This window comes from Anomaloglossus baeobatrachus, chromosome 7, assembly GCF_048569485.1.
Source record: "Anomaloglossus baeobatrachus isolate aAnoBae1 chromosome 7, aAnoBae1.hap1, whole genome shotgun sequence".
NCBI classification, from domain to species: Eukaryota; Metazoa; Chordata; class Amphibia; order Anura; family Aromobatidae; genus Anomaloglossus; species Anomaloglossus baeobatrachus.
Window position 1 is genome coordinate 237,342,381 of NC_134359.1, and position 25,816 is coordinate 237,368,196.

Below are 25,816 nucleotides of genomic sequence, written 5' to 3' on the forward strand. Positions count from 1 at the left end.
CAAACTTTACATTTTCTCTTTTTTGATAATCTCATTGGGTGAGCCTTAAAGAGTGTCCAAAAGACTTTGTACATTGAGACATATATGTTTAATGTCCTCCATTGTTTAAAGTCAGATGTCACCGTGACCTATTGCTGTGTCCAGTTAGCCAACTAGAGAAGACAACCTAAGCTCCTATAATGAGAGCTGATGATTTAGTATAGTCTCACCTTTGTGTATATTTGTGGCTGATGTATACCAAGCTGCAGCTAGTTGTTGGAGCTGTCTATGTAACACAAGCTCTCGGGCTATACACAGCAGTGTCTTGTGGTTGTTGGACAATGCCGGGAACCTGAGACGTACATTGTGGCTAGCCAGAAAGCGGGCCAGGTATGATGGGGTTTGTACAGTCCTAGAGATATGGCAGATTTTCATTCTCTGCCTCCAGTGTGCTGTTTTATAGATGAATTTGTTACTCTCAAGTTAAGTCTCTTGTGAGTTATTATTCCTATTTATATCAGAATAAAAATAAAATGATCCAGCATTTTACTGGGGTTTTTTTTTTTTCTCAAGTCACTCCTGTATATTAAAAATAAAAAAAAAATCCTCTTGGGCGCTGGTTCTCTTCTACAAAAGACCCTCCTTGTTTTTCATATCTGCACCCTGACTCATAACTTTACATAATGAGATCTTTTGCTGTTTAAAGGGGTTGTCCACTATTAGGACAATATATTCTTATGGCACATTTTGCCTCCCCCCCCCCCACCACCCCGGTAAAATAATAAGGCCTAAAGGCCGCTTTACACACTGCGATCTCCCTAGCGTGCGCACCCGCCCCCATCATTTGTGCGTCACGGGCAAATCGCTGCCCGTGGCGCACAAAATCGCTCGGACCCGTCACACGACTTACCTGCCTAGCGACGTCGCTGTGACCGGCGAACCGCCTCCTTCCTAAGTCACACAATAACCTGTCACAGCGACTTCACTAAGCAGCCGCCCAATAGAACATCCCGCCCACCTCCTTCCTTCCGCATTGCCGGCGGCCACAGGTACGGTGATTTTCATCATTCCTGCGATGTTACATGTAGCGATGTGTGCTGCCGCAGGAATGACGAACTACATCATACCTGCAGCAGCAACGATTTTTGGGAATAGGGGAGCATGTCAACGATTAACGACTTTATATGATTTTGCGACCATATTCGATCGCACGTTGGTGTCACACGCAACGACATCGCTAAAGCGGCCAGATGTGCGTCACGAATTCCGTGACCCCCAACGACATCGCTTTAGCAATGTCGCTGCGTGTAAAGCGGCCTTTAGACACACAGCATGAAAAGCAGAGTGCGTGGAAAGCGATAAAACATCGCATTCCACTCTGACCAATATTAGCCTGTGTGCCAGCACCCATGAGTGATTTATTTTCTCAGCCCTAATCGGACCGAGAATACAATTGCAGCATGCAGCAGGTGTAATGCGATCCTTGTTTCTTTCGCACCCTTTCAAGTCTATGGGGCGCGAGAAAAATCGCACTGCACTCGCAGTACACCGGTGTTCCGTGAGTGCAGGGCGAGAATGGCAAAAGGCGGCTATGGAGGAGAGAGAGAGATAAATCCCTCCCTCCCCTCCGCAGCGCTGGCCCTCCCCCCACAGCTGTTTTCCGTTCGCACAATCGGACCTCAGTCGCAGTGACACTCGCATGACACTCTGCTCCCGCTGAGCCGAGTGTCATGTGAGGATCGCAGAAGTCCCCTTGTGGCCCCAGCCTAAAGCTTATATTCCACTCCCATACCGGCGCCATTCCAGTGGGGTCCAGGATCGCGGTGCTGGGATTCATGGGGTTGTGACGTAACTTGAGCCTCCCATTCAATCAGGGCCAGCTTCTGTCTCTCCGTCTTCGGACCAAGCGAACAATCAACAGGAAGTGAGAGCTGCGACTGTGCTCACTTCCTGTTGATTAACTCATTTGGTCCGAAGATAGGTACACAGAGGCTGGCTCTGATTGAATGGGAGGCTCGCGTGATGTCACAGCAAAACGTTAGCCCCTGACAAAGCCATCCTGGACACCTCTGGAGGGGAGCATAGTCTTTATTATTTTACCTCGGTTAAACATGGTGAATCAGAAGTGGACAACCCCTTTAAGGAACATGGCTTTTCAGTAAAATGTTGGGAAAATCGTACTAGAACAACAACAACTTTTTATATGGGGTTTATCAAAATCTCTATAAATAATGACAGCTGTAAACTGACTACTGTTTACAATGAGTGTAAGGCTAGTTTCACACTTGCGTTCAGCGCATTCCGTCACTATGGAGAATAGTGCAGTCCGTTAACGCACTGCGCTATTCTCCATAGACTTGTATGGACGACGCACTGTAACGCAAGTGTCTGTGTTGCATCCGCTGGACGACGCAGCGTCGTTATTTTGACGCTGCGTCGGGCGGATGGAACGCAGCATGTAACGTTGTTCTGCGCTTGGCGGAGTGTCAAAAAAACGCAATCTGCAGGAATCCGTTAGGCGTCCGTTGTTTTTATAATGCACCCCTATGGTGGCGGATTCCGTTAGAATGCGTCATTTGACGGATTCCGTTAACGCACCTGACTACACATCTGAGCATGCGCAGTTGTGTAAAGTCAAGGAAAAAAAACTACAACGGACTGCGTTATTTTGTACGATCTGTAGCATGCGTTGTGCCACTATATGCAACACATCCGTTGCATGCGTCACACAACACAATGCTACGGATCCTGTTCAACGCAAGTGTGAAACTAGCCTAAGGCTATGTTCACACAGGGTGATTTCGCAGCATTTTTTTGCATGTTTTTTTTCATTGGTTTTATGCGAATCCATGCTAATAAAATGCTGCTTTTACAGTCCCAGCAAAGCCTATGAAATTCCAGAAATCTCCTGCTCACAAACACAAAACACTTGCGTTTTTTTTCCTGGTTGAAATGTCAGCCTTCTTGGTTTCTGCTGGTTTTTTAAAAGCAGCAGCATGTCCAGTCTTTCAGCGGTGTTGCCGCGGTTTTGTTGTGGTTTTGCTGCGGTTTTTCACCCATACAAAGCAATGAGGAAGTGCAAAACTGCCAGAAAAAAACCGCACCAAAACTGAAGTTTACTTCCTACCAAGAGATGAGGTTTTGCTACAGTTTTACTGTAGAAAAAACGCAGCAAAAACGCTCTGTGTGAACATAGCTAATCACATTTAGGCGAATTCTAATCACATCCCTAATTACAACAGTGTTCACACCACGCAACCACAATATTTTAGGTTTTATTTTTTTCCCCATCACTTTTTTTTTTTTTGTTTCTCAATGGATTTTTACAGATTCACAACCATTGACTTAAGTTTACGTTTTGGTTGGATAGGGATTCGCACTCTGTGACGTACACTTACGGCATGGTGATTGAGAGGGTACAGCTCCTGTGTCCGCATGATAACTCTATGTAAATTGTAGTCGAGCTCCAGGTGTCACAGCCACGGACCGTCCCCGAGCATTGCGTGCAGAGGAATAACTTGAAGCTTCTAGAGTCCAAATGCAAAATCTGTAGCCGCTTCCCCATCCCTAGCTATTAACGGGAGTTTATGAACACCCTAAAGGGGGCTTTACACACTACGACATCGCTAATGCGAACTCGTTGGGGTCACTGAATTGGTGACGCACATCCGGCTGCATTAGCGATGCCGTTGCGTGTGACACCTATGAGCGATTTTGCATCGTTGCAAAATCGCTCATCGGTGACATGGGGGTCCATTCTCAAAAATCGTTACTGCAGCAGTAATGAGGTTGTTCCTCGTTCCTGCGGCAGCACACATCGCTCCGTGTGACACCGCAGGAACGAGGAAGCTCTCCCTACCTGCCTCCCGGCCACTATGCGGAAGGAAGGAGGTGGGCGGGATGTTACGTCCCGCTCATCTCCGCCCCTCCGCTTCTAATGGGCGGCCGCTCAGTGACGTCGCTGTGACGCCACACGGACCGCCCCCTTAGAAAGAAGGCGGTTCGCCGGTCACAGCGACGTAGCCGGGCAGGTAAGTATGTGTGATGGGTCTGCACGATGTTGTGCGGCACAGGCAGCGATTTGCCCGTGTCGCACAACAGATGGGGGCGGGTACCCACACTAGCGATATCGGGACCGATATCGCAGTGTGTAAAGCCCGCTTTAGGCTGCTTTCACACATCCGTTTTTCGCCGTTTAGCCCAATCCGGTAAAAAACGGAAAGAATGGATCCGGCGTTTATTGCCGCTGTATCCGTTCTTTCCCCTATAGACTTGTATTGGCGCCGGATTGTGCCGCATGGCCTTGCGTTGCATCCAAAATTTGATTGTGCGGTGGCCAGATGGAACGCTGAGGGGGATGTTTTTTGTCTCCGGCGAAAAAAACGCATCACGCCGTACGGCGTGTTTTATAATAGAAGTCTATGGACGCCGGATCCGGTAAAATGCGGCAAAAAAACGGATACGGCCAGCGGATCCGTTTTTTTGAACTGCACATGCCCAGTAGCACAACGGATCTGTAAAAAAACGGAAGGAACGCATGGAAAAACTGATGCAACGGATCCGTTGCATCAGTTTTTTTTGCCGGATTGTGCCGCACGGCAAAAAAACGGATGTGTGAAAGCAGCCCTTGGTCAAGGTGCAACTTTTGACTTCTTCCCCAAACACTATGGCAATAGAAAGTGGTAATTTTGCACCAAGGAAATTAGACACCCCTTCCTTAGGGCCACTTCACACATCCAGCTTTTTGCCGGATCTGACGCACTCCAGTACAGTGTATACAGTACAATGACAGCGCGGCATCTTCCGAGTCACATGCTCCAGTCACATGACAGCATGTGACCGGAGCTTGTCGCGCTGCCATTGTACTGTATCACACTGTACTGGAGTGCGCCGGATCCGGTAATCCGGCGAAACGCTGGATGTGTAAAATGGCCCTTAGTCACCCCATGCAATGGAAAAGTGTATTGTTATGGGTGAAATCCAGAGCAAACGTGCCCTCCATGCACAGCTGTTTATAAAAGAATCCCTTGGACTCATTATATGAGAGATGCTTCCCTAAAAGTATTACTTCTATGGGATACCTCTAGACACTCGGAGTCCAACAATGCGTAGAACCAAATTTTTGAAAAATACCAAAAAAATCACAGTATGAACTTGGAGACGTACAGAGGTAGAGTTCCCATAGACATCACCGGCAGCTCTTCACACGTGTACGGCCTATGTGACTGTGTGCCCAGACCCAAATGGGTCAAGACAGTTTTATTTTTTCGCAAGTGCATTATCCAGACAGCACGTAAATACAATTACATCTTATACTGATGTGACCCAAATGCCTCCTCATTTAATGAGCACAGGACGCCAGAGGGAAGAGGATCCGCCATTAATATAGTACATATGTGATCATAACATGTAATTCTGCTAATCATCTATTCCTCCAAGAAGGGTCACATTTCTATTCATTACTTTCTTAATACACGAGATGGATGGAACAACATTCACAATAATTAGGGAAAGTCCATTTTAGTTTATTCCATGTATTGGATGGTATATTGGGACTTTTTGTGGAAGCGTTCAGCTCCTGTTTTCATATATTTCTGTTACTAAACAGTATCCTAAATGTAAATAGGGCACTTATGGGAATTAATTTAGGCTCTTTTAGGATTAATGTTTCAGATCACAACAGCCATTGCCCAAGATAAATAATCGGATTCTCACATTTATGTCTTCTGTGTTTTTGGAAGATAAAAATTGGGATCTAAATGTTCCCCCGCTCCATTTTTTTCTTGCACTTGGTTTTACTCGCAGCAGGATAAAGCAGTAATGAACTGCTCAGGCCAAGAAGAACTAATGCACTAACAGGATGCAACCAGACCCCCAATAGATGGAGTCATCACAGGTGCAAGATGAGCAAATCACTCCCACAACTCCAGAATATGGAGGGGGTGATTACTGGATGGTAAAATTGCACACTAGTGGCTTGCATAGGGCGCCGTTCACACTTACAGGCTTGGGCATAAGCTATACGGCATGAAAATCGGTGCAAATGGAGTGCGATAAAAAAATCGCATTCCACTCGGACCAATATTAGCCTATGTGCCAGCGCACATGAGCGATTATTTTCTCAGCCCTAATCGGACCGAGAAAACAATCGCAGCATGCTGCGGGTGTAATGCGATCCTTGTTTCTCTCGCACCCATTCAAGTCTATGGGGCGAGAGAAAGATTGCACTGCACTCGCATTACACCAGTGTACCATGAGTGCAGGGCGAGAATGGCAATAGCCGGCAACGGAGGAGAGAGGAAGATAAATCCCTCCCTCTCCTCCGCAGAGCTGGTCCGCCCCTCCTCAGTGCCGACCCGCCTTCCGCACCTGAGGTTCGATCGCATGATCGGACCTCAGTCGCAGGGACACTCGCATGACACTCGACTCTGCTGTACTGCCAGCTTGAGTCGAGTGTCATGCGAGATCGCAGTAATCCCCGTGTGGCCCCAGCCTTACAAACTTAATATCGACTAATACCTCAGATATTGTTTTGCACATGACATTTTATACGGGGTGCAGCCAGGCCCCTTTATGTTTGGACTTGCATATTGGAGGCTCCGTCCCTCCATGGTGCACACTTGCCCTGGGCAGCCCGCCTGGTCGAATAGTATGGGTGTATAATAGGCTGCTGACTGTGCGCCTGTAAGTGTGAACGGCGCCCTATGCAAGCCACTAGTGTGCAATTTTACCATCCAGCGATCACCCCCTCCATATTCTGGAGTTGTGTGAGTGATTTGCTCCTCTTACATCTGTGATGTTTCTATCTATTGGGGGTTTCGCTGCATCCTGTTAGTGCATTAGTTTTTCTTGGTCTGCGCATTTCACCACTGCTTTATCCTGCTGTGAGTATTCTAAATTGTGGAGGATATTTAGTCCTCTTTTTGTTATTTTGCTATTTTTCTGTACTTGTTTTTTTGCGATACCTGGATTTACCCATGGCCCGAATCAGGACTAGACAATTCTCAAGAGTCTGTAACCCATTGACTGCCACCACACCCTTTTGTTTTCTCATTGAAACTGTTGCTAATTTTATATTGATGACACATCAAATTCAGATTAGGTGTTATGAATATCAGATCGGTGAGGGTCTGACACCCGGCACCCCACAATCAGCTGTTCTCAGGGTTGTCGGCGGACGGATGTTAACGGTGGAGGAGCTGAACAGCACAGCTTCGAGCTTTGTCAGCTATACAGTGGCCGCTGCTGGGTATTGCAGATCCGCCAATGTTCAAATGAACAGCTGAGCAGTGGGTACCAGGAGTCGGACCCACTATCATCTGCTAATGATGACTTATCTTTGGGGTAGGTCGTCAATATAAAAATAGTGGGGCAATTATTTAATGTCTATTAGGATTATATCATTTAATCTTTCTTTTTCGCTCCTAATTGGGAGACCCAGACAGTGGGTGTATAGCTACTGCCCTCTGGAGGCCGCACAAAGAACTACACTCAAAAGTGTAAGGCCCCTCCCCTTCTGGCTATACACCCTCCCGTAGGAGTACAGATTCCTCAGTTTTAGCTTTGTGCGCAAGGAGGTCAGACACGCACGCATAGCTCCATTGTTTTTAGTCAGCAGCAGCTGCTGACTATGTCGGATGGAAGAAAAGAGGGCCCATACAGGGCTCCCAGCATGCTCCCTTCTCACCCCACTGTATGTCGGAGGTGTTTGTAAGGTTGAGGTACCCATTGCGGGTACGGCGGCAGGAGCCCACATGCTGATTCCTTCCCCATCCCTTTTTACAGGGCTCTGGGTGAAGTGGGATTTACTGGTCTCCAGGCACTGAGACCGTGCTCCATCTACAGCCCCTGGAGAAGATGCTGGATGGAGCGGAGTACATCAGGGACATGGCCCTGCTTCCTCAAGGTACTCTGTGTCCCCGTGCATTTGGCGCTCACACCGCAGCATGCTGGGTGTTGTAGTGCGCCGGGGGACATCAGCGCTACGGCGCTTGTGCCATGGCCTCATTCAGCTTCGCTGAAGCAGGCACACTTATAGGAATCGGTCGCGCCGGCCGCTGGGACTGCGGCGCGGCTGGCACTTGTGGTGCGCCGGGGACTTTTACGGCGGCCGCGCTGATAACTCGAGTCCCCGGCTTTTGCGGCCTGCTTCCGTTCGTTCCCGCCCCCGGACCTGCCAGTCAGGAGAGGGGCGGGACGCTGGCCACGTCTAGGAATCGGTCACGCCGGCCGCTGGGACTGCGGCGCGGCTGGCACTTGTGGTGCGCCGGGGACTTCAGCGCGGCCCGCGCTTTTACGGCGGCCGCGCTGATAACTCGAGTCCCCGGCTTTTGCGGCCTGCTTCCGTTCGTTCCCGCCCCCAGACCTGCCAGTCAGGAGAGGGGCGGGACGCTGGCCAGTGCATCAGCGCCGAGGGCTGGAGTCGTTTTTACATACTCCAGCCCTCACAATCGGCACAGAGGGGACACTGTTTCCCGCACTTTTGTTTGGGAACTCCCACGGACCGCCCCTCTCCACAGACGCCGGCAGCCATTCCTGCTGACACGCTGAGCTGCAGAGGGGAGCCGGGGAGGCCCAGACAAGGAATTCTGCAGCCTCTTACCCGCTATTCAGCGGGCGGTAAGCAGCCCTCAGGGCTCACCCCCTCTTGTGCCAGTAGTATTCTTAGTATTTTGTTTCTACAAATACTTTGTATTGCATAGCGCTGGTCGCCCTTTGGCTATAGACTCTCTCACATTGCAGAGAGCCAGCAGCATGTCGTCCGTAAAACGCAAGGGTGCCAAGGCACAGACATTATATGCTTCCTGCACCGCATGTGGGACTTTTCTACCAGCAGGCTCCACGGACCCCCATTGTGTGCAGTGCTCGGCCCCTGCGGCGCTTGCACAGTCGGGACCTCTGCTGGACGTGACCCAGGGTGTACCACCTGTGAATGCTGTCCAGGTGACAGGAACTGAGTTTGCAGCTTTTGCTGACAGAATGTCTCTCACTATGTCACAAATTCTTGACACATTGCGAGCTAGGCCTGTACTTCAGGCCACGGACACCGTGCAATCATTGCCCCCTGGTCCCCCTCAGCTCCAAGCTCCGGGACGGGCATATACACCTCAGGGTGAAGACTCTAACTCGGACGATGGCCCCGGGCAGCCTAAGCGGGCTCGCTATGACGGGCCTTCACATTCATCTCAATGGTCAGGATCCCAGCGAGATGAATCTATGGGTGATGAGGCGGACGTAACTGATCAGGATTCTGATCCTGGGACCGCTCTCAATCTAGATACACCAGATGGTGACGCCATAGTTAATGATCTTATATTTAACATCAATAAGATGTTAAATATTTCCCCACCAGCTCCTCTTGTGGAGGAGTCAGCTTCGCAGCACGAGAGAATCCATTTCAGATACCCTAAGCGTACTTTAAGCACTTTTCTGGACCACGCTGACTTTAGAGACGCAATCCAGAAACCCCACGCTTATCCTGAAAGGCGTTTTCCTAAACGGCTTAAAGATACACGCTATCCTTTTCCCCCTGAGGTGGTCAAGGGTTGGACCCAGTGTCCAAAAGTGGATCCTCCAATTTCCAGGCTTGCAGCTAGATCCTTGGTTGCAGTTGAAGATGGAGCGGCACTTAAAGATGCCACTGACAGGCAGATGGAGCTCTGGCTGAAATCCATCTATGAAGCGATTGGAGCGTCATTAGCGCCTTCTTTTGCAGCCGTATGGGCACTCCAAGCTATCTCAGCCGGGCTTGCGCGAGTTGACTCCGTCACACGTGCATTTGCCCCGCAGGTAGCACCATTGACCTCGCAAATGGCGGCATTCGCGTCGTACGCGATTAATGCTGTTCTTGACGCTACAAGCCGCACGGCAGTGGCGTCAGCCAACTCCGTTGTTTTGCGTAGGGCCCTGTGGTTGAGACATTGTAAAGCAGATTCTCATTCCAAGAAGTGCTTAACCAATTTGCCTTTTTCTCGTGACCGATTGTTTGGAGAGCGTTTGGATGAAATCATCAAACACTCCAAGGGTAAGGACTCATCCTTACCGCAACACAGACAAAACAGACCCCAACAGAGGAAGGGTCAGTCTGGTTATCGGTCCTTTCGAGGACCGGGCAGGTCCCAATTCGTCTCGTCAAAAAAGACTCAAAAAGACCAGAGACGCTCAGATTCTTGGAGGTCTCAGTCACGCCCAAAAAGGACAGCCGGAGGAACCGTTGCCAAGACGGCGTCCTCCTGACTTGCGGTCTCCGATTCCCACACCCGCGGTCGGTGGGAGGCTTTCCCACTTTGGCGACATCTGGCTGTCACACGTCAAAGACCGTTGGGTGAGGGATATTCTGTCTCACGGGTACAGGATAGAGTTCAGTTCTCGTCCGCCAACTCGTTTCTTCAGAACTTCTCCACCACCAGACCGAGCCGATGCTCTGTTGCAGGCGGTGGCCGCTCTAAAGGCGGAAGGAGTGGTGACCTCCGTCCCTCTTCAGGAACAAGGTCACGGTTTTTACTCCAATCTGTTTGTGGTCCCAAAAAAGGACGGATCGTATCGGCCCGTCCTGGATCTAAAGTTGCTCAACAGACACGTAAAAGTCAGGAGGTTCCGGATGGAATCCCTACGCTCCGTCATAGCCTCAATGTCTCAAGGAGATTTTCTAGCATCAATAGATATCAAAGATGCGTATCTCCACGTGCCGATCGCACCAGAGCATCAGCGTTTCCTACGCTTCGTCATACACGACGAACACCTGCAGTTCGTAGCGTTACCTTTCGGTCTGGCAACAGCCCCCCGGGTCTTCACCAAAGTCATGGCAGCAGTAGTAGCTGTTCTGCACTCGCAGGGTCACTCGGTCATCCCGTATCTAGACGACCTGCTTATAAAGGCACCCTCTCAAGAGGCATGCCAACACAGTCTGAAGGTGGCACTAGACACTCTCCAGAGTTTCGGGTGGATTATCAACTTTCCAAAGTCTCATCTAACCCCGACCCAATCTCTGACTTATCTTGGCATGGAGTTTCATACTCTCTCAGCGATAGTGAAGCTTCCACTGGACAAGCAGTGCTCGCTACGGACTGGAGTGCAATCTCTCCTTCAGAGCCAGTCGCACTCACTGAGGCGCCTCATGGTGTTCCCACCTCTAGCATTGTTACCCAGAGTTCTCCGGAAAATCAGGTCCGACTGCCATCGAGCCATACTCGTCGCTCCAGATTGGCCAAGAAGGTCGTGGTACCCGGATCTGTGGCATCTCACGGTAGGCCAACCGTGGACACTACCAGACCGTCCAGATTTGCTGTCTCAAGGGCCGTTTTTCCATCTGAATTCTGCGGCCCTGAACCTGACTGTGTGGCCATTGAGTCCTGGATCCTAGCGGCCTCAGGTTTATCTCATGAGGTTGTTGCCACAATGAGACAGGCTAGAAAACCATCCTCAGCTAAGATCTATCACAGAACGTGGAAGATATTCTTAGCGTGGTGCTTGGCTCAAGGGTTTTCTCCCTGGCCATTTGCATTGCCAATTTTTCTTTCCTTCCTGCAGTCTGGGTTGGAAAAAGGTTTGTCGCTTAGCTCTCTTAAGGGTCAAGTCTCCGCGCTATCCGTATTCTTTCAGAAGCGCTTGGCACAGCTTTCTAAAGTACGCACGTTTCTCCAAGGAGTTTGTCATATCGTTCCTCCTTACAGACGGCCATTGGAACCCTGGGATCTGAACAAGGTTCTCATTGCTCTCCAGAAGCCGCCTTTCGAGCCTTTGAAAGAGGTTCCCCTTTCTCGGCTTTCACAAAAGGTAGTTTTTCTTGTGGCGGTCACGTCTCTTCGAAGAGTGTCCGAGCTAGCGGCGTTATCTTGCAAATCTCCCTTCCTGGTGTTTCACCAAGACAAGGTAGTACTGCGTCCAATTCCAGAGTTTTCTCCCAAGGTGGTTTCTTCCTTTCATCTCAATCAGGATATCACTTTGCCATCTTTGTGTCCGCATCCAGTTCACCAATTTGAAAAGGGTTTACATCTGTTGGACCTGGTGAGAGCACTCAGGATTTACATTTCTCGCACGGCGGCTCTACGCCGTTCTGATGCGCTCTTTGTCCTAGTCGCTGGTCAGCATAAGGGATCGCAAGCTTCCAAATCCACCCTGGCGCGGTGGATCAAGGAACCAATTCTTCACACATACCGTTCTGCTGGGCTTCCGATTCCATCTGGACTGAAGGCCCATTCTACCAGAGCCGTGGGTGCGTCCTGGGCATTGCGGCCTCAGGCTACGGCTCAGCAAGTGTGCCAAGCGGCTACCTGGTCGAGTCTGCACACGTTTACCAAACACTATCAAGTGCATACCTACGCTTCGGCAGATGCCAGCCTAGGTAGACAGGTCCTTCAGGCGGCGGTGGCCCACCTGTAGGAAGAGGCTGTCTGACAGCCCGTTCATGTGGTATCTTTTTACCCACCCAGGGACTGCTTTTGGACGTCCCACTGTCTAGGTCTCCCAATTAGGAGCGAAAAAGAAGAAGGGAATTTTGTTTACTTACCGTAAATTCCTTTTCTTCTAGCTCCAATTGGGAGACCCAGCACCCGCCCTATTTGTTCTTAGGGTTTCGTTTTTTCGGGTGCACATGTTGTTCATGTTGTTTCTTAAGTTCTCCGATCGTGTTATCGGATTGAATTTGTTTTTGAAACTGTTATTGGCTTTCCTCCTTCTTGCTTTGGTACTAAAACTGAGGAATCTGTACTCCTACGGGAGGGTGTATAGCCAGAAGGGGAGGGGCCTTACACTTTTGAGTGTAGTTCTTTGTGCGGCCTCCAGAGGGCAGTAGCTATACACCCACTGTCTGGGTCTCCCAATTGGAGCTAGAAGAAAAGGAATTTACGGTAAGTAAACAAAATTCCCTTCATTTCCAGCCCTAAAATGAGACCTTCTCAAAGACCATCTAGTAGAATTATGGTCCGGGAGTCTCCATATTGCATACTCATGGCCACGTGATCGCCGTTTCCAGTTCTGACCCCAGATAATCAATAACGTACACACTGCTTGTCATTTCAGCCCAAAAAAACCCTTTAAGGACAAAGCAGCCGAGGTGATATCATATATATCATATATATCATATATATATATCATGTATGCAAAATAAAAGATCTAAAAAAAAATCGTGCGCAGCATTAAGAAGCCAAAGTTGTTAGGCTATAGTGATGTGATATTCTAGTTTTCTCTGACGCCTCATTGGGGGACACAGCACTCATGGTCCTGTGTCCCCCAATGATGGCTAAGAGAAAACGAATTTACGGCGAGTACACAAAAATCCGTTTTTTCTATTTAGCATGTCATATACAATCACCTGATTGTTACATATTTTACAAATTATCAAATTATCGTTTATTATTGTAGATGGTCGACCCAACCTTAGCAGAAATGGGGAAGAATCTCAATGAAGCAATGAAGATGCTGGAAGACGGGCAAATGTGAGTATTAATAGCATATGTTGTGCAAAGTTGGCTTCAGAAATGTGTAATGCCGTAATTAATGCTTGTCATTTGAGCCACAGCTGGTGTGGATTTTAATATCGTAATATGTGAGGAAATACACTTGTATGAAACTGATGAAACTGGCCTTAAAGGGCTTATCCAGGACTTAGTATAAGAAAAAAAAAAAGTAAATGATCTTGGTGACGCAGAGTCTTAATATTGGAGGAATGATGGTCAGAGAAGGGGCTCACATTCTGCTTCACCATCTGCTCCAACAGGAGAGTTTAAAGACTATGGACACATATGACATGGAAAAATGAGTTTTGCTTATATTATTGGCTTCAATTAAAGGGGTTGTCCACTACCAGGAGAAATCCATCTCTATTCCCATGCTTTCCCCCCTTGCAAAACAATAATACTTATACTCGCCTCCACTGCCGGCACTGCTCCTGTGGCGTCTGCACTGTCGGTGCCGGCACTGCTCCTGTGGCGTCTGCACTATCTCTCGCACGGTACTTCACCCTCACCTCTTTTGGACATATCGCATACAACTGGAGGTACTGAGAGAGCAGTAGCTGTCGCTTTCTTTGAATGTATACGATTTGTCCAAAGGAGGGAAGGGTAAAGAGGCCGCTCATTGTAACATAACGTCATGCGAGCCCCGAGAGAGACAGTGCCGACTCTGCTGTTATGGTGCTGGCACCGGAGGTGAATATAAGTGTTATTATTTTACATGGGGGAAACAATGGTATGGAGACACAGTTGTCCTAGTAGTGAACAACCCCTTTAGTAAAATAGCTATAACTTTCAGTCTACAATTTTCTTTCATTCATACATTTTTAGACTTCCTGATATGCAGTTGGAAGCTTGCTCCAGATTTCCGATTTTCTCTTCTGGGAGTGCCTCTCCAAGTAATATAGGCTGAATGTGAAGTCTGTATATCAGGGGGGGCTGCTGTCTTCATAAGCTCAAGTAACAGTACAGCTTCTATCCTGCACTTATTTTCTTTCCATGTATTTTCCTCTGATTCTGTAGCTTGATTTTTCTACCGTCCTGAGACTGTAGATTCCTTCCACTTTGTAGAGATCTGCATACAACCCTTCCCCCGCTTTACTGCTACTATAACAAGAGAAAGTAGAGCAAGAGCAGGCAGAGTCTTTGAAGATTTGTATCAGTTTTGCAAAATCACTGAGCTAAGATAAAGGACTGGGAGACAATGGCAGGAGCAAAAGGGTAGAACTTTTTAAGGGTAAGTTCACACAGTGCGTTTTTCGCGGCGTTTTTGCGCGTTTTTCGGGTGCATTTTTGCTCAGAAAACTGCATGACTTTGCTTCCCCAGCAAAGTCTGAGTTTTTATTTTTGGTGGCTGCACACAGCGTTTTTTTTAGCTGCGTTTTTGTGGTGCCCACAAAAACGCAACATGTCAATTATTTTTGCGTTTTTCACTGCGTTTTCCACCCATTGAGTTCAATGAGATGTTCAAAAACGCAATCAAAACAGCAAATTGCAAATATAGCTGCGTTTTAGTGCGTTTCTATGACTAAAAACGCAGCTATAAATGCAAGGGGTGGGCAGTAAAGTGACATGTACAGGAAGAGGATTCCTTCTGTCAGTAAATACAGAAGCATGAATCCTCCCGGTACCGTCACCGCTGCGTCCACCTCCAGTCCTGTGCATGTCAGCTCCCGTGCGGCGCCATGTCTGGGCGGGAGGTGGAGGCAGCTGCGAAAACAAAAATGAACAGTAGAAAAAAAAATGTCATACTCACCTGTCTGCAGACTCCCGGTGCCATGCCCACTCCCAGCTCCTCTCCCGGTACCCGCCGCTCCGGCTGTGTGCAGACGGCCGGGACACCTCCGATAGCTGCAGGACCTGGCGATGGATCACCTGATGCAGTCACCTGACGCATCAGCTGATCGTAAGTCTCGCGGTGACGCCGGCGCCCAGCCGGTTTAACCTGTCAGCGGATGCCGTCAGGAGACTTCATCCCTGATTACCGGCAGCTCCTGCAGCAATCGGACGGGATCAAACTCTGCTCCAGGAGCTGCCGGTAATCAGCACATAAGTGAGTAATTTTTTTTTTTGCACTGATGCATCAGATTGTATAAGGCTATGTGCGCACTAGACCGTTTTACCCGCGGATTTGCCGTGGAAATTTCTTGAGAAAGATTAGAAATCTTTCTGCAGACATTTCCCAGCAAAACCTATGTGTAAAAAAAATAGCTGTGCGCACGCTGCGGATTTTTCTCAAGAAAATTTCTTGAGAAAATTTTCTCGAGAAACTTTCTTGAGAAAATGACCATGTCCATTATTACCTGCGAAATACCCCCGGAATTTCTATACTTGCATGTGTCATGAACAACCTGCGGAAAATCCGTGGTGAAATCGCGGTAAAATCGCGGCTAATCCGCGGTAAAAACGCATGCGTTTTTACTGCGGATTTGGTGCGTTTTTTTCCTGCAGGTGCGGGAATCTTCAACTCCCAGAATGTCTCTCAAGAAAGTTTCTTGAGAAAAAGGACATTTTTAGTGCGCACATAGCCTAAACGGCTTTTATACAATCATCTGATGTGTGATGTGATTCACATCCTAGAACCTGACACATCATCTGATCGCTTTGCCTTCCAGCAAACCGATCAGATGATATTGGATTCGGATTGGACGGCACGACACCCTTGACCCAGAATTACTGCGGAGGGGGGTTCTTTATTTCAATAAAGATGGAGTCACTAATTGTGCTGTGTTTTATTTCTAATAAAAATATTTTTCTGTGTGTTGTGTGTTTTTTTTTATCTTTACTAGAAATTCATGGTGGCCATTTCTAATATTGGCGAGATACCATGAATTTCGGGCTTAGGGCCAGCTGATAATATACAGCTAGCCTTAACCCCATTATTACCCAGCGTGCCACCCGTCACCAGGGCAGCTGGAAGGTTCTGTGCATGCCCTGGCCAGATGACCCAACGTCACCTCTTTCCCATCTAGCTTTGGAGCAGGAAATAGATGGGAGGAGTGGCGCAGGACACCACCGATCATCTGGTCATCTGGCCAGGTCATGCGCAGAACGGTGGAGGCAGAGAGGAAAGCGTGGGCACGAGATTATGGGCGGGAGCTTGCTGATGAAAATCACAGCGCCGCCCATAATCTCGTGCCTGCGCAACGTCACCAGCGGTCCCACTGTGCACAGTCCCGCTACAGTGGCACGGCGCATGCGCGAGACCTCGGACGCACTGGGCGGCGTCCTGAGGTATGTAAATGAGCGTTGGGGGACGACCTTAAGCGGCAGGAGGGACAGTAACGGACAACAGACAGCCCGCCGCCGTGGTAGAATTAACAAGATTTTCAAACTGAAAGGTACCACTATATAAACTATTTTATTTTGATCTAAAAGGGGGCACAATAACTATAGGAACCTTGCTAGAATGCAACCCAGGAGCTGCAGAAGGGGAAACTTTTAGGTTTAGGGCAAAATTTCTGCTGACAGGTTCCCTTTAATCATTGTAGAAATTCTTTGGGTTGCAGCACTATTGCTCCCCGTTTGTTTTAGTATGCGGTGCCCCCAACAGTGATATCTCCAAACACCCTTGAGGCTAGTGATTGACTGCAGCGGTCATGTTGTAGTCAAGGGCATCATTGCTTCAGCACAAAGACTAGAGAGCTGGAAGGTGGAGGATATATCGGGTGAGCGGGGGATCTTAGAGGACATGCCCAAGGAACCCAGAACAAGGATGATGGGGGGCTGTGAGGTCGCAGGGTGAACACTAGAGTTGAGCGCGGTTCGTGGTTCTCCAGTTCACGGTTCAAGTGATTTTGGGGGCTGTTCTAAATCGAACTAGAACTCGAGCTTTTTGCTAAAGCTCGATAGTTCTAGTTACGTTCGAGAACGGTTCTAGCAGCAAAAAGCCAAGCTAATTACTAGCTGGCTTTCCGCTGTTATAGTGTAAGTCACTCTGTGACTCACACTATTATGAAATTTCAGCGTATAGTGTGCGGGAACAGCGCATTCAGATCACTGCTGCTGGGGTAATGGCGATCGCCATTTTTTTTTCCCTTTTTCCCTTGTCTTCCTTCCCTAAGCGCGCGCGTGTAGTGGGGTGGGCCAGCATGTCAGCCAATCCCAGACACACACACAGCTAAGTGGACTTTTAGCCAGAGAAGCAATGGCATGTGTGATAGGATGTCCATGTCACATGTTACTGCATTATAAATACGGGCATCTGCCCATCTGGACGCCATTATCTGCCTTCTGCGTCTGGGTGTCAGTCACCGCTGGCGTAGCTCCTGTCTCCAATACTGCTGTGTGCGCTCTACACACAGCGCTATACAGAATAGGGATAGAAGTTTCTATTAGCCCTTGTAAGGGCTAATACCAGCAGGCTCAGAGCCATAGGTTACAGTCAGGTCCGTGAAAACAGATTTTAACAGCTACAGAAGATAACAGCGTCTGTGTAGCTAAGGTCAGGGATTTCCTCGCTGCATTTCCCCATTAGGAGGGATAGAAAGTGAGGCTTCCTTTCCTCTACCCAGACCCACAACCCTGCCACTGTACCCTCCTGCCCTTTGCACACTCAAGCTCATTGTTACTAAGCCATTATACTAGCAAACACTGAGTAAACTTAGTGGCATCCTAAAAGTGGCTGTTGGACTTCCATTAGTGTCCCACTGGTGCAAATCTATTTGCAGCACCTCTGCATTGCACACTGAAACTCATTGTTACTAAGCCATTATACTAGCAAACTATGCTGCCAGTTTAAGGGCCGTAGTTGCATTGTCAGGGATAATTATTGTTGTTTATTCTGCTGTTAATAAAGCTAGACCACCGCTGCAATCTACACCACCTCTCAATTTTTACTACCACATTTTAAGTGCACAATCTTGTCGCAATCAAAATGAGTGGCAAAATTACAGATGCTGGTGGAAAGGGGAAGAGGCGTGTTGGAAAAGGAAAAAAAGGGTTTGTCCGTGGGGAAGGTGGCAAAGCTCCATTAACATCTGCTGAAGATAGACCATCTTCCAGCAAAAGTAAGATGTCTACTACTTACCGTGGACAATCCGATGTGCTCCCTTTTTTACGGACACGAACACCTGGAACAAAGGTAGATGATGGCCAAAAAAGGAAAATGCTTGAATGGATCTCAAGTGGTCCAACAAGTGCCCTCTCCTCCACCTCAACTACCGCATCCAAAAAACACCAGTCCTCTGAGTTGTCATCCCAATCACACTTGCTTTCTCCCAGCTCTGAGGTCTCCATCCACCCTGCACAGTATGGTGGAACTGAGATGGCTGAGTCTGCAGAGCTGTTCAGTCACACTATAGCCTGGGAATCAGAGGTCTGCTCCCAAGCTACAGTGAGTACAGACCAGGAAATGGTCTGCAGTGATGCCCAGAACCTTTGTGACTCAGAAACTTGGTCCTCCCGGCCTGATTCAGAGCATAATGTTGACCCTTTTTCACAAACTGTAACACCTGTTGTTATAGACAATGAGGAACATACTGATGACAATGAGACACAGATACCAGATTGGGATGACAACTTAAATATTCTGTCAGGGCAAGAAGAGGCTGGGTCTGAGGGTGAGGGGAGTGCAAACACAACAATTGATGAGGAAGTTCTAGATCCCACCTACTGTCAACCCACAGTCAGGCACTCGAGGAGGTCAACAGAGGCGGTGGAGGAGGATGCAACTGACGACGAAGTTACCTTGCGCCTTCCTGGACAGAGTCGGAGCACTGGTAGCACGTCTACAACTGCATCCTCAGCCACCACTCTGCCTCTGAGCACTAGTCGGGGTGGATCAGCAGGTTGCATGCCCTCTAAGCCTTGCCTAGCCTGGTCCTTTTTTGACATAGCAAAAGATCGCCCAAATTATGTGATCTGTAAAATTTGTCGTGATTCTGTTAGTAGAGGGCAAAACCTCAGCAGTTTGACAACTTCTTCCATGAATCGTCACATGAATAAATATCATATGTCCCAGTGGGAAGCTCACCTTGCTGCAATGCGGCCTAGCGGAGCGAACCATCCACCGCCTGCCCCTTCCAGTGCATCCGCGCGCTCTTCATCTTCTAGGACTGTGGGGACAGCTGTCACACCTGGTTTTCCACGCACAACTTCCACCACTGTAACCGCAACAGGCAGTTTGCTTGGTAGGTCGTCAGTTGGTTTGGAAGGGGAAATAAGTGCGTGTGTACAGCTCTCTCAGACATCGATAGCACCAACGTTGGATGAAGGCAACATCATGTCTACGCCTGCACTTTCCTCACAAACCTGCATTTTTCCAGGGACACCCTACTCAACACCGTCTACACACAGCAGCCAGATCTCTGTCCCTCAGATGTGGACAAATAAAAGGCCATTTCCTGCGACCCATGACAAAGCTAAGAGGTTGACTCTATCCCTCTGTAAGCTCTTGGCTACCGAAATGCTGCCTTTCCGCCTGGTGGACACACAGGATTTTAGAGACCTTATGTCTGTCGCTGTGCCCCAGTACCAGATGCCCAGTCGCCACTACTTCTCTAAGAAAGGTGTGCCTGCGCTACACCAGCATGTCACACACAACATCACCACTTCTTTGAGAAACTCTGTGTGTCAACGGGTGCATTTCACCACCGATACTTGGACCAGTAAGCATGGACAGGGACGTTACATGTCGCTGACTGGGCACTGGGTAACTATGGTGATAGATGGTGAAGAGTCTGCTGCACAAGTCTTGCCGTCCCCACGACTTGTTTGTCAATCCTCTGTCTGTCCAAGTTCCGCCACTGCTTCTGCCTCCTCCACCTCGTCTGGGTCCTCCACCTCCGCCCCAAGCCTGCCTGGTCAGGCCACCAGCGTTCTAACTGCGCAGAAGGAATCACGCACCCCTCATTACTATGCTGGCAGCAGAGCGCAACGGCATCAGGCGGTCTTTAGCTTGACATGTCTTGGGAATAAGAGTCACACAGCGGCTGAGTTGTGGGCAGCTCTGGAGACTGAGTTTAATAAATGGTTGTCTCCACTCAACCTGCAGCCTGGTAAGGCCGTGTGCAACAATGCTGCAAACCTGGGTGCGGCCCTTCGCCTGGGCAAGGTGACACACGTGCCTTGTATGGCTCACGTGTTGAACCTTGTTGTCCAGCAATTTTTAACACACTATCCCGGCCTAGATGGCCTTCTGAACAGGGCACGAAAACTGTCTGCTCACTTCCGCCGTTCAACCGCCGCAGCTGAGCGACTTGCATCGCTCCAGAAGTCTTTCGGCCTGCCGGTTCATCGCCTGAAATGCGATGTGCCGACACGCTGGAATTCGACTCGCCACATGTTACAGCGACTGTGGCAGCACCGTCGAGCCCTGGTGCAATACGTCATGACGTATATCCTGGGCCAAGGAGATGCAGAGGTGGGGGGGCAGATCACCCTAATGGAGTGGTCTCAGATCAAGGACCTATGCACCCTTCTGCACAGTTTCGACATGGCGACGAATATATTTAGCTCTGACAATGCCATTATCAGCATGACAATTCTAGTCATTTACATGCTGGAGCACACGCTAAACACTATTCGGAGTCAGGGGGTGGGACAACAGGAAGGGGAGGAACTACAGGAGGATTCATATGCGCAAGGGACAACAAGATCACCAAGGTCCAGACGTTCATCATCACCAACGCGGCAGGCTTGGGACCATGGGGGACAGGGATCAACAAGGGCGCATGGTAGCAGGCGAAATGTTGAGGAAGGTGCAGGAGAACATGAAGAAATGGAGGACGAACTGTCCATGGACATGGAAGACTCAGCGGATGAGGGAGACCTTGGTCAAATTTCAGTTGAAAGAGGTTGGGGGGAGAGGAAGAAAGGACGGTTAGCACCTCTATGCCACAAACACAGCGTGGACTTGGTCCACATGGCTGCACAAGACACGAGTGCCTTCTTGTTGCACTACCTCCAACATGACCCTCGTATTGTCAAAATTAGAAGTGATGATGACTACTGGCTTGCCACACTATTAGATCCCCGGTACAAGTCCAAATTTTGTGACATAATTCCAGCCATAGAAAGGGACGCACGCATGCAGGAGTATCAGCAGAAGCTGTAACTCGATCTTAGCTCGGCTTTTCCACCAAACAACCGTGCAGGTGCAGGGAGTGAATCTCCCAGTTGTAACTTGACAAACATGGGACGGTCTCGTCATCTTCAACAGTCTACCCGTACCAGTAGCACCGTATCTGGTGCTGGTAACAGCAATTTTATTGAATCTTTTCATAATTTTTTTAGACCCTCCTTTGCAAGGCCACCAGAGACAACAAGTCTGACACATAGTCAACAGCTGGAGAGGATGATACTGGAGTATCTCCAAATGAACATCGATGCCATGACTTTGCAAATGGAGCCTTGCTCATTTTGGGCTTCAAATCTTGAAAAATGGCCAGAGCTCTCCAGTTACGCCTTGGAGATTTTGTCGTGTCCAGCTGCCAGCGTTGTCTCTGAACGTGTCTTCAGTGCTGCTGGGTGTGTGCTGACAGATAAGCGCACGCGTCTGTCCAGTGACAATGTGGACAGACATTCATCAAAATGAACAAGTCATGGATCCACAAGGAATTTACTACCCCTGTGTCATCCTGGGGAGAGTAAATGCTTGTGGATTTGGAATGTGCTTGATGCAAATCTAGCTGTGAAGTGTACAACTAGGGCACAAGTGCTGCCACTGAAGGGGTGGGTGTGTGTGGGGCCCAATTTTTGGAAAAAAGGGAGACTCCACTTGGAATCACCTTGCGGTGTTTTACATGACTTTAGAAGGGCGTGCCATGCCTATATCTGTGTCTCATCCTCTTTTTTCCTTGTCCAGCTCTTTTTGTTTTCGCATGAGAATTTGTTCTTGTCACTTTCCCATGTGTTTGTGTTGTGTTGTGAGTTGTTTGTCACCTTTTGGACACCTTTGAGGGTGTTTTCTAGGTGTTTTTATGTGTTTGTGATTGCCTCCCATTGTTTCCTATGCGGTTCGTGCGGTTCGCCAAACCGAACTCGAGCCGAACCATGACCGGTTCGCTCATCTCTAGTGAACACTCGCAGCCCTGTTCCATCCCCATATGTTCATAGCCTTACCATCGGACAGTCCAGCCTTCCTATAATACTACTGTACTATATGTTGCCTGATCCAGGCCGATGTGTATCCCCCAAGTTGCTCCGCAGGTTTCTTTTGCCGAATCCTTTGCATGTCATTTACTGATTTGCCTAACCACATTTCTAATGAAGTTATTCAGGTCAGGCAACTCCTATTAGAAATGATATTATTTAGGTAATGGTTTTCTTTTTGGGTGAGGCGGAAGTGTCATAATGAAATGCTCTACCACATCCAAAATACTCGCCCTCAATCCGGGGTTTAATGTGCTTTTATCATGTTCTAAATAGGTCAGCGGAAGAAGACAGAGACACCAAGAAATATACAAGGAAAGATATACCAGGACCACTTCAAGGAAGGTCGGTAGTGACGGTGGTGTCTGATTGTGTTGCAGTCATAAAAAGTCAGAAATCATGTATTTTTTTTTCTTTATTGACTAAAGTTTTCTTTCCTGTCATATTCACGTGTTTCCTTTCTTCCTTATCAACAATTCTCCAGTACAAAGCGGCCTCTTTCAGATTAGCCTGTAATTGAAGACTGTCTTGACAGAACATGACCAATAAAAACCCTTATAGCCATTATTGTATGTGACATAATAGTACATTTGTAGAAAAGTTATCTGTAATTAGTCTGCAGTAATACTACTTACCGGCTGTTGTCTTCTTCCGTCTCGGTTCGCTCTCAGCACTGCTACATACAAATCTTTTACTGTGTCATGAATGCTTGCAGCCACTAATCTAAGTGCTGCATCATTGAACTCAGGATCTCTTTGCCTACATCATGCTGCTCTCACATGAGGTAGCAAAAACCTGCTGACATATTCCCTTTAATTGCCAGTGAAACATTATTGCAGGGAGATGAAGGCCTCGCTCCAATCTTCCTCTGATAGGGAGGGTATTACTATCCTCCATTTGGCCTCAACCAACAACGATGCTTAATAACTGAGTATATAAAAAGGAGATCAACCCCTGGGTCTCTGGCTCCTTAAAATACCAATCAGGGGGTATGAGGATTTGAGAGAATGTCTGAGACTGGGTATTTAGGAACCGGGAAGTATTTTGATCCACGCACTAAAGATACTTTACGATTTATAACAAAAGCTGACATTAAAAAACAAATGCTGGAGTGGGACTTTATATAAAAAGTGGAAGTGTTGGTAAGTAGTCCTCAAGCATTCAGAGAAATCTCTTTAGAAGACCACCTGTATGAGAAGCCCAACCTCCTCCCTTATCCAGACAATAGTTGAGTTCGATCATTTCTTATGCATTCTGGCCGTCTTGGCGAAGATGTCCCAGGCAGCTAAGAGGTCACTGCAGTTTTGGAAGATTGTCCTAAAAGATTTCAATTTTTCAAAGATACTGATCTTATTTGTCTCTTGAACTTTGGACTAGGATAAACCCCAGCATAGACCATCAAGCTAAAATAGAAAGGCGTGAAATCAAGCATTGGACCTTCTGCTATTTCTGCCAACCTCTTCATAGACATCACACCAAGTCTTCGGCATACCCGATCCTTCTCTTCCCTGCATTGCAGACTTCAAATAACTATGTGCCCCCTAAATATACATATGAGATTTTCTGCTACTTGGATTGTCAGGTGGCCAGGAGTAAAAGAAGGCATTGTGGAGTCTTGGCTTATTTGATGGCTTAAATTTCAGCAGAAGAGGCCATTGGGCCTCCAGTGACCGGACCTGTCCCGTGCACTGCTGTGTATGGAGGCTGCTCTATATTAACTGATTTTGTGCTCGGCTCTGTCCCCCTGTTATGTAGTGGTTGAAGGGAGCAGAAAGGAAAATGTTTTGACTTGTTCCAAAGGAACTTGTTGATGTTATAATGATGGAAACTCCAGGAAAAACTCAATGTAAGGATTTTTTTTTTAAAAAAAGTGTATAAATCTTTGGTTCCAGAAAGTGGAGTTTTTCTTCACATAGGCTGATGCTCTCATTGAGTCTCCTCCAAAAATATCTAATGATCAGGTCTAAATAAGAGGCTGCCGGCAGCTGCCGTGTAACACTAATCTCATGTGACCCTTCACACCCAGAGGGCATATATATGAGGCTTAAAAACAGCACAGAAAATGTTTACTGCAAAAAGCACTAGAAATTAATAGATTAATTTAATTGTTTGCTGTAAGCCGCACCAAACCAAGTTAGAATAGTGGCATCCGAACAAGCAAGAATTGCTGAAATATTTTGTAAGTGTGGTGGCCATCCTGTCCAATGCCTTATAGCCGGCCTTTTTTAGATCCTGTAGAAGTAGTAGGAATAATTTTATTTATGTAGCTCCAACATGGTCCGCAGTACTTTCCAGTTAAGAGTGGATGTGTACAAACCATATTAGACATTATAGATTAATGCTCAATTCTACAGTTAAAGGGAGGGTGAGTATGAGACCTGGGGCAGGGACCTTATATTAATGGGAACCTGTCAGGTGCAATATGCAACCGGAACCACGAGCAGTTCTGGGTGCGTCTTGCTAATCACTGCCTAATCCTCCCTGCATCTAGTACCATAGCATAAGAGATCTTTAGAAAAAGTATTTCTAAAGATCCTTTATGATATTCTAATAAGGCCAGGGACTAGTCGCAAGGACCTTAGTTCCCTTGGCTAGGTGGCCCCCTTAGAACGCCCACAGGGGCATGCATACATGCTAATGAATACTCGGTGTCAGAGGCATGGTCGCTCTCACCTCTGCTGCCACCGATGGTTTTCAGCTCAGTGCGCATGATCAGAACTTCACCGGACTGCCGGTCATGCGCACTACACCAGTCTGAAGTTGGGACGAGTACACCCAGCTTCATAATATGCACTACCAGAAGTCTGGGACTTTTAATCATGCACACTGAGTTGAAATACAGCGTTGGTTGTGGTGGCAGCAGAGAATAGTGTGATGCCTCTGACTTTGTGCATTCATTAGCATGTTAGTACGCTCACATGGGCGTGCTTGCATGCTAAGGGGGCCGACTAGCCAAGTGAACTAACACCCTTGCAACTAGTCGCTGGCCTCATTAGCATATTATAAAGGATCTTTAGAAATACTTTTCCTAAAAATCTCTATGTATGCTACTAGATACAGGGACAGTTAGGCAGGGATCAGCAATATGCACCCAGAACTGCTCGTGGTCCTGAGTGCATATTAAACCGGACAGGTTCCCTTTAAAAGCAGGATCCCAGTGTTGGGGAAAGCAAACAAAATGCTGGAGTGTTGCTTTAGGTTGACCTAATTTGGACCGTATATAATATATCAGGGACAGTTCTCTATAACTGTGCGGAGTGGGCAGACCCCTCATTTGGGGATGAAGAACTGAG

General features: G+C 48.0%; 1 protein-coding gene across 2 annotated transcripts in view; it reads left to right on the forward strand.

Annotated features, from left to right (window-relative positions):
- Positions 1-25,816, forward strand: part of PDXDC1 (pyridoxal dependent decarboxylase domain containing 1) — a 164,304-nt gene that overhangs the window by 36,677 nt on the left and 101,811 nt on the right. For both annotated transcript variants that reach the window (XM_075317973.1, XM_075317972.1), the window contains exons 2-3: positions 13,342-13,415; positions 22,800-22,868. In XM_075317973.1, coding sequence (XP_075174088.1) covers positions 13,342-13,415; positions 22,800-22,868 — 143 coding nt within the window. The remainder of the gene's footprint in view (positions 1-13,341; positions 13,416-22,799; positions 22,869-25,816) is intronic.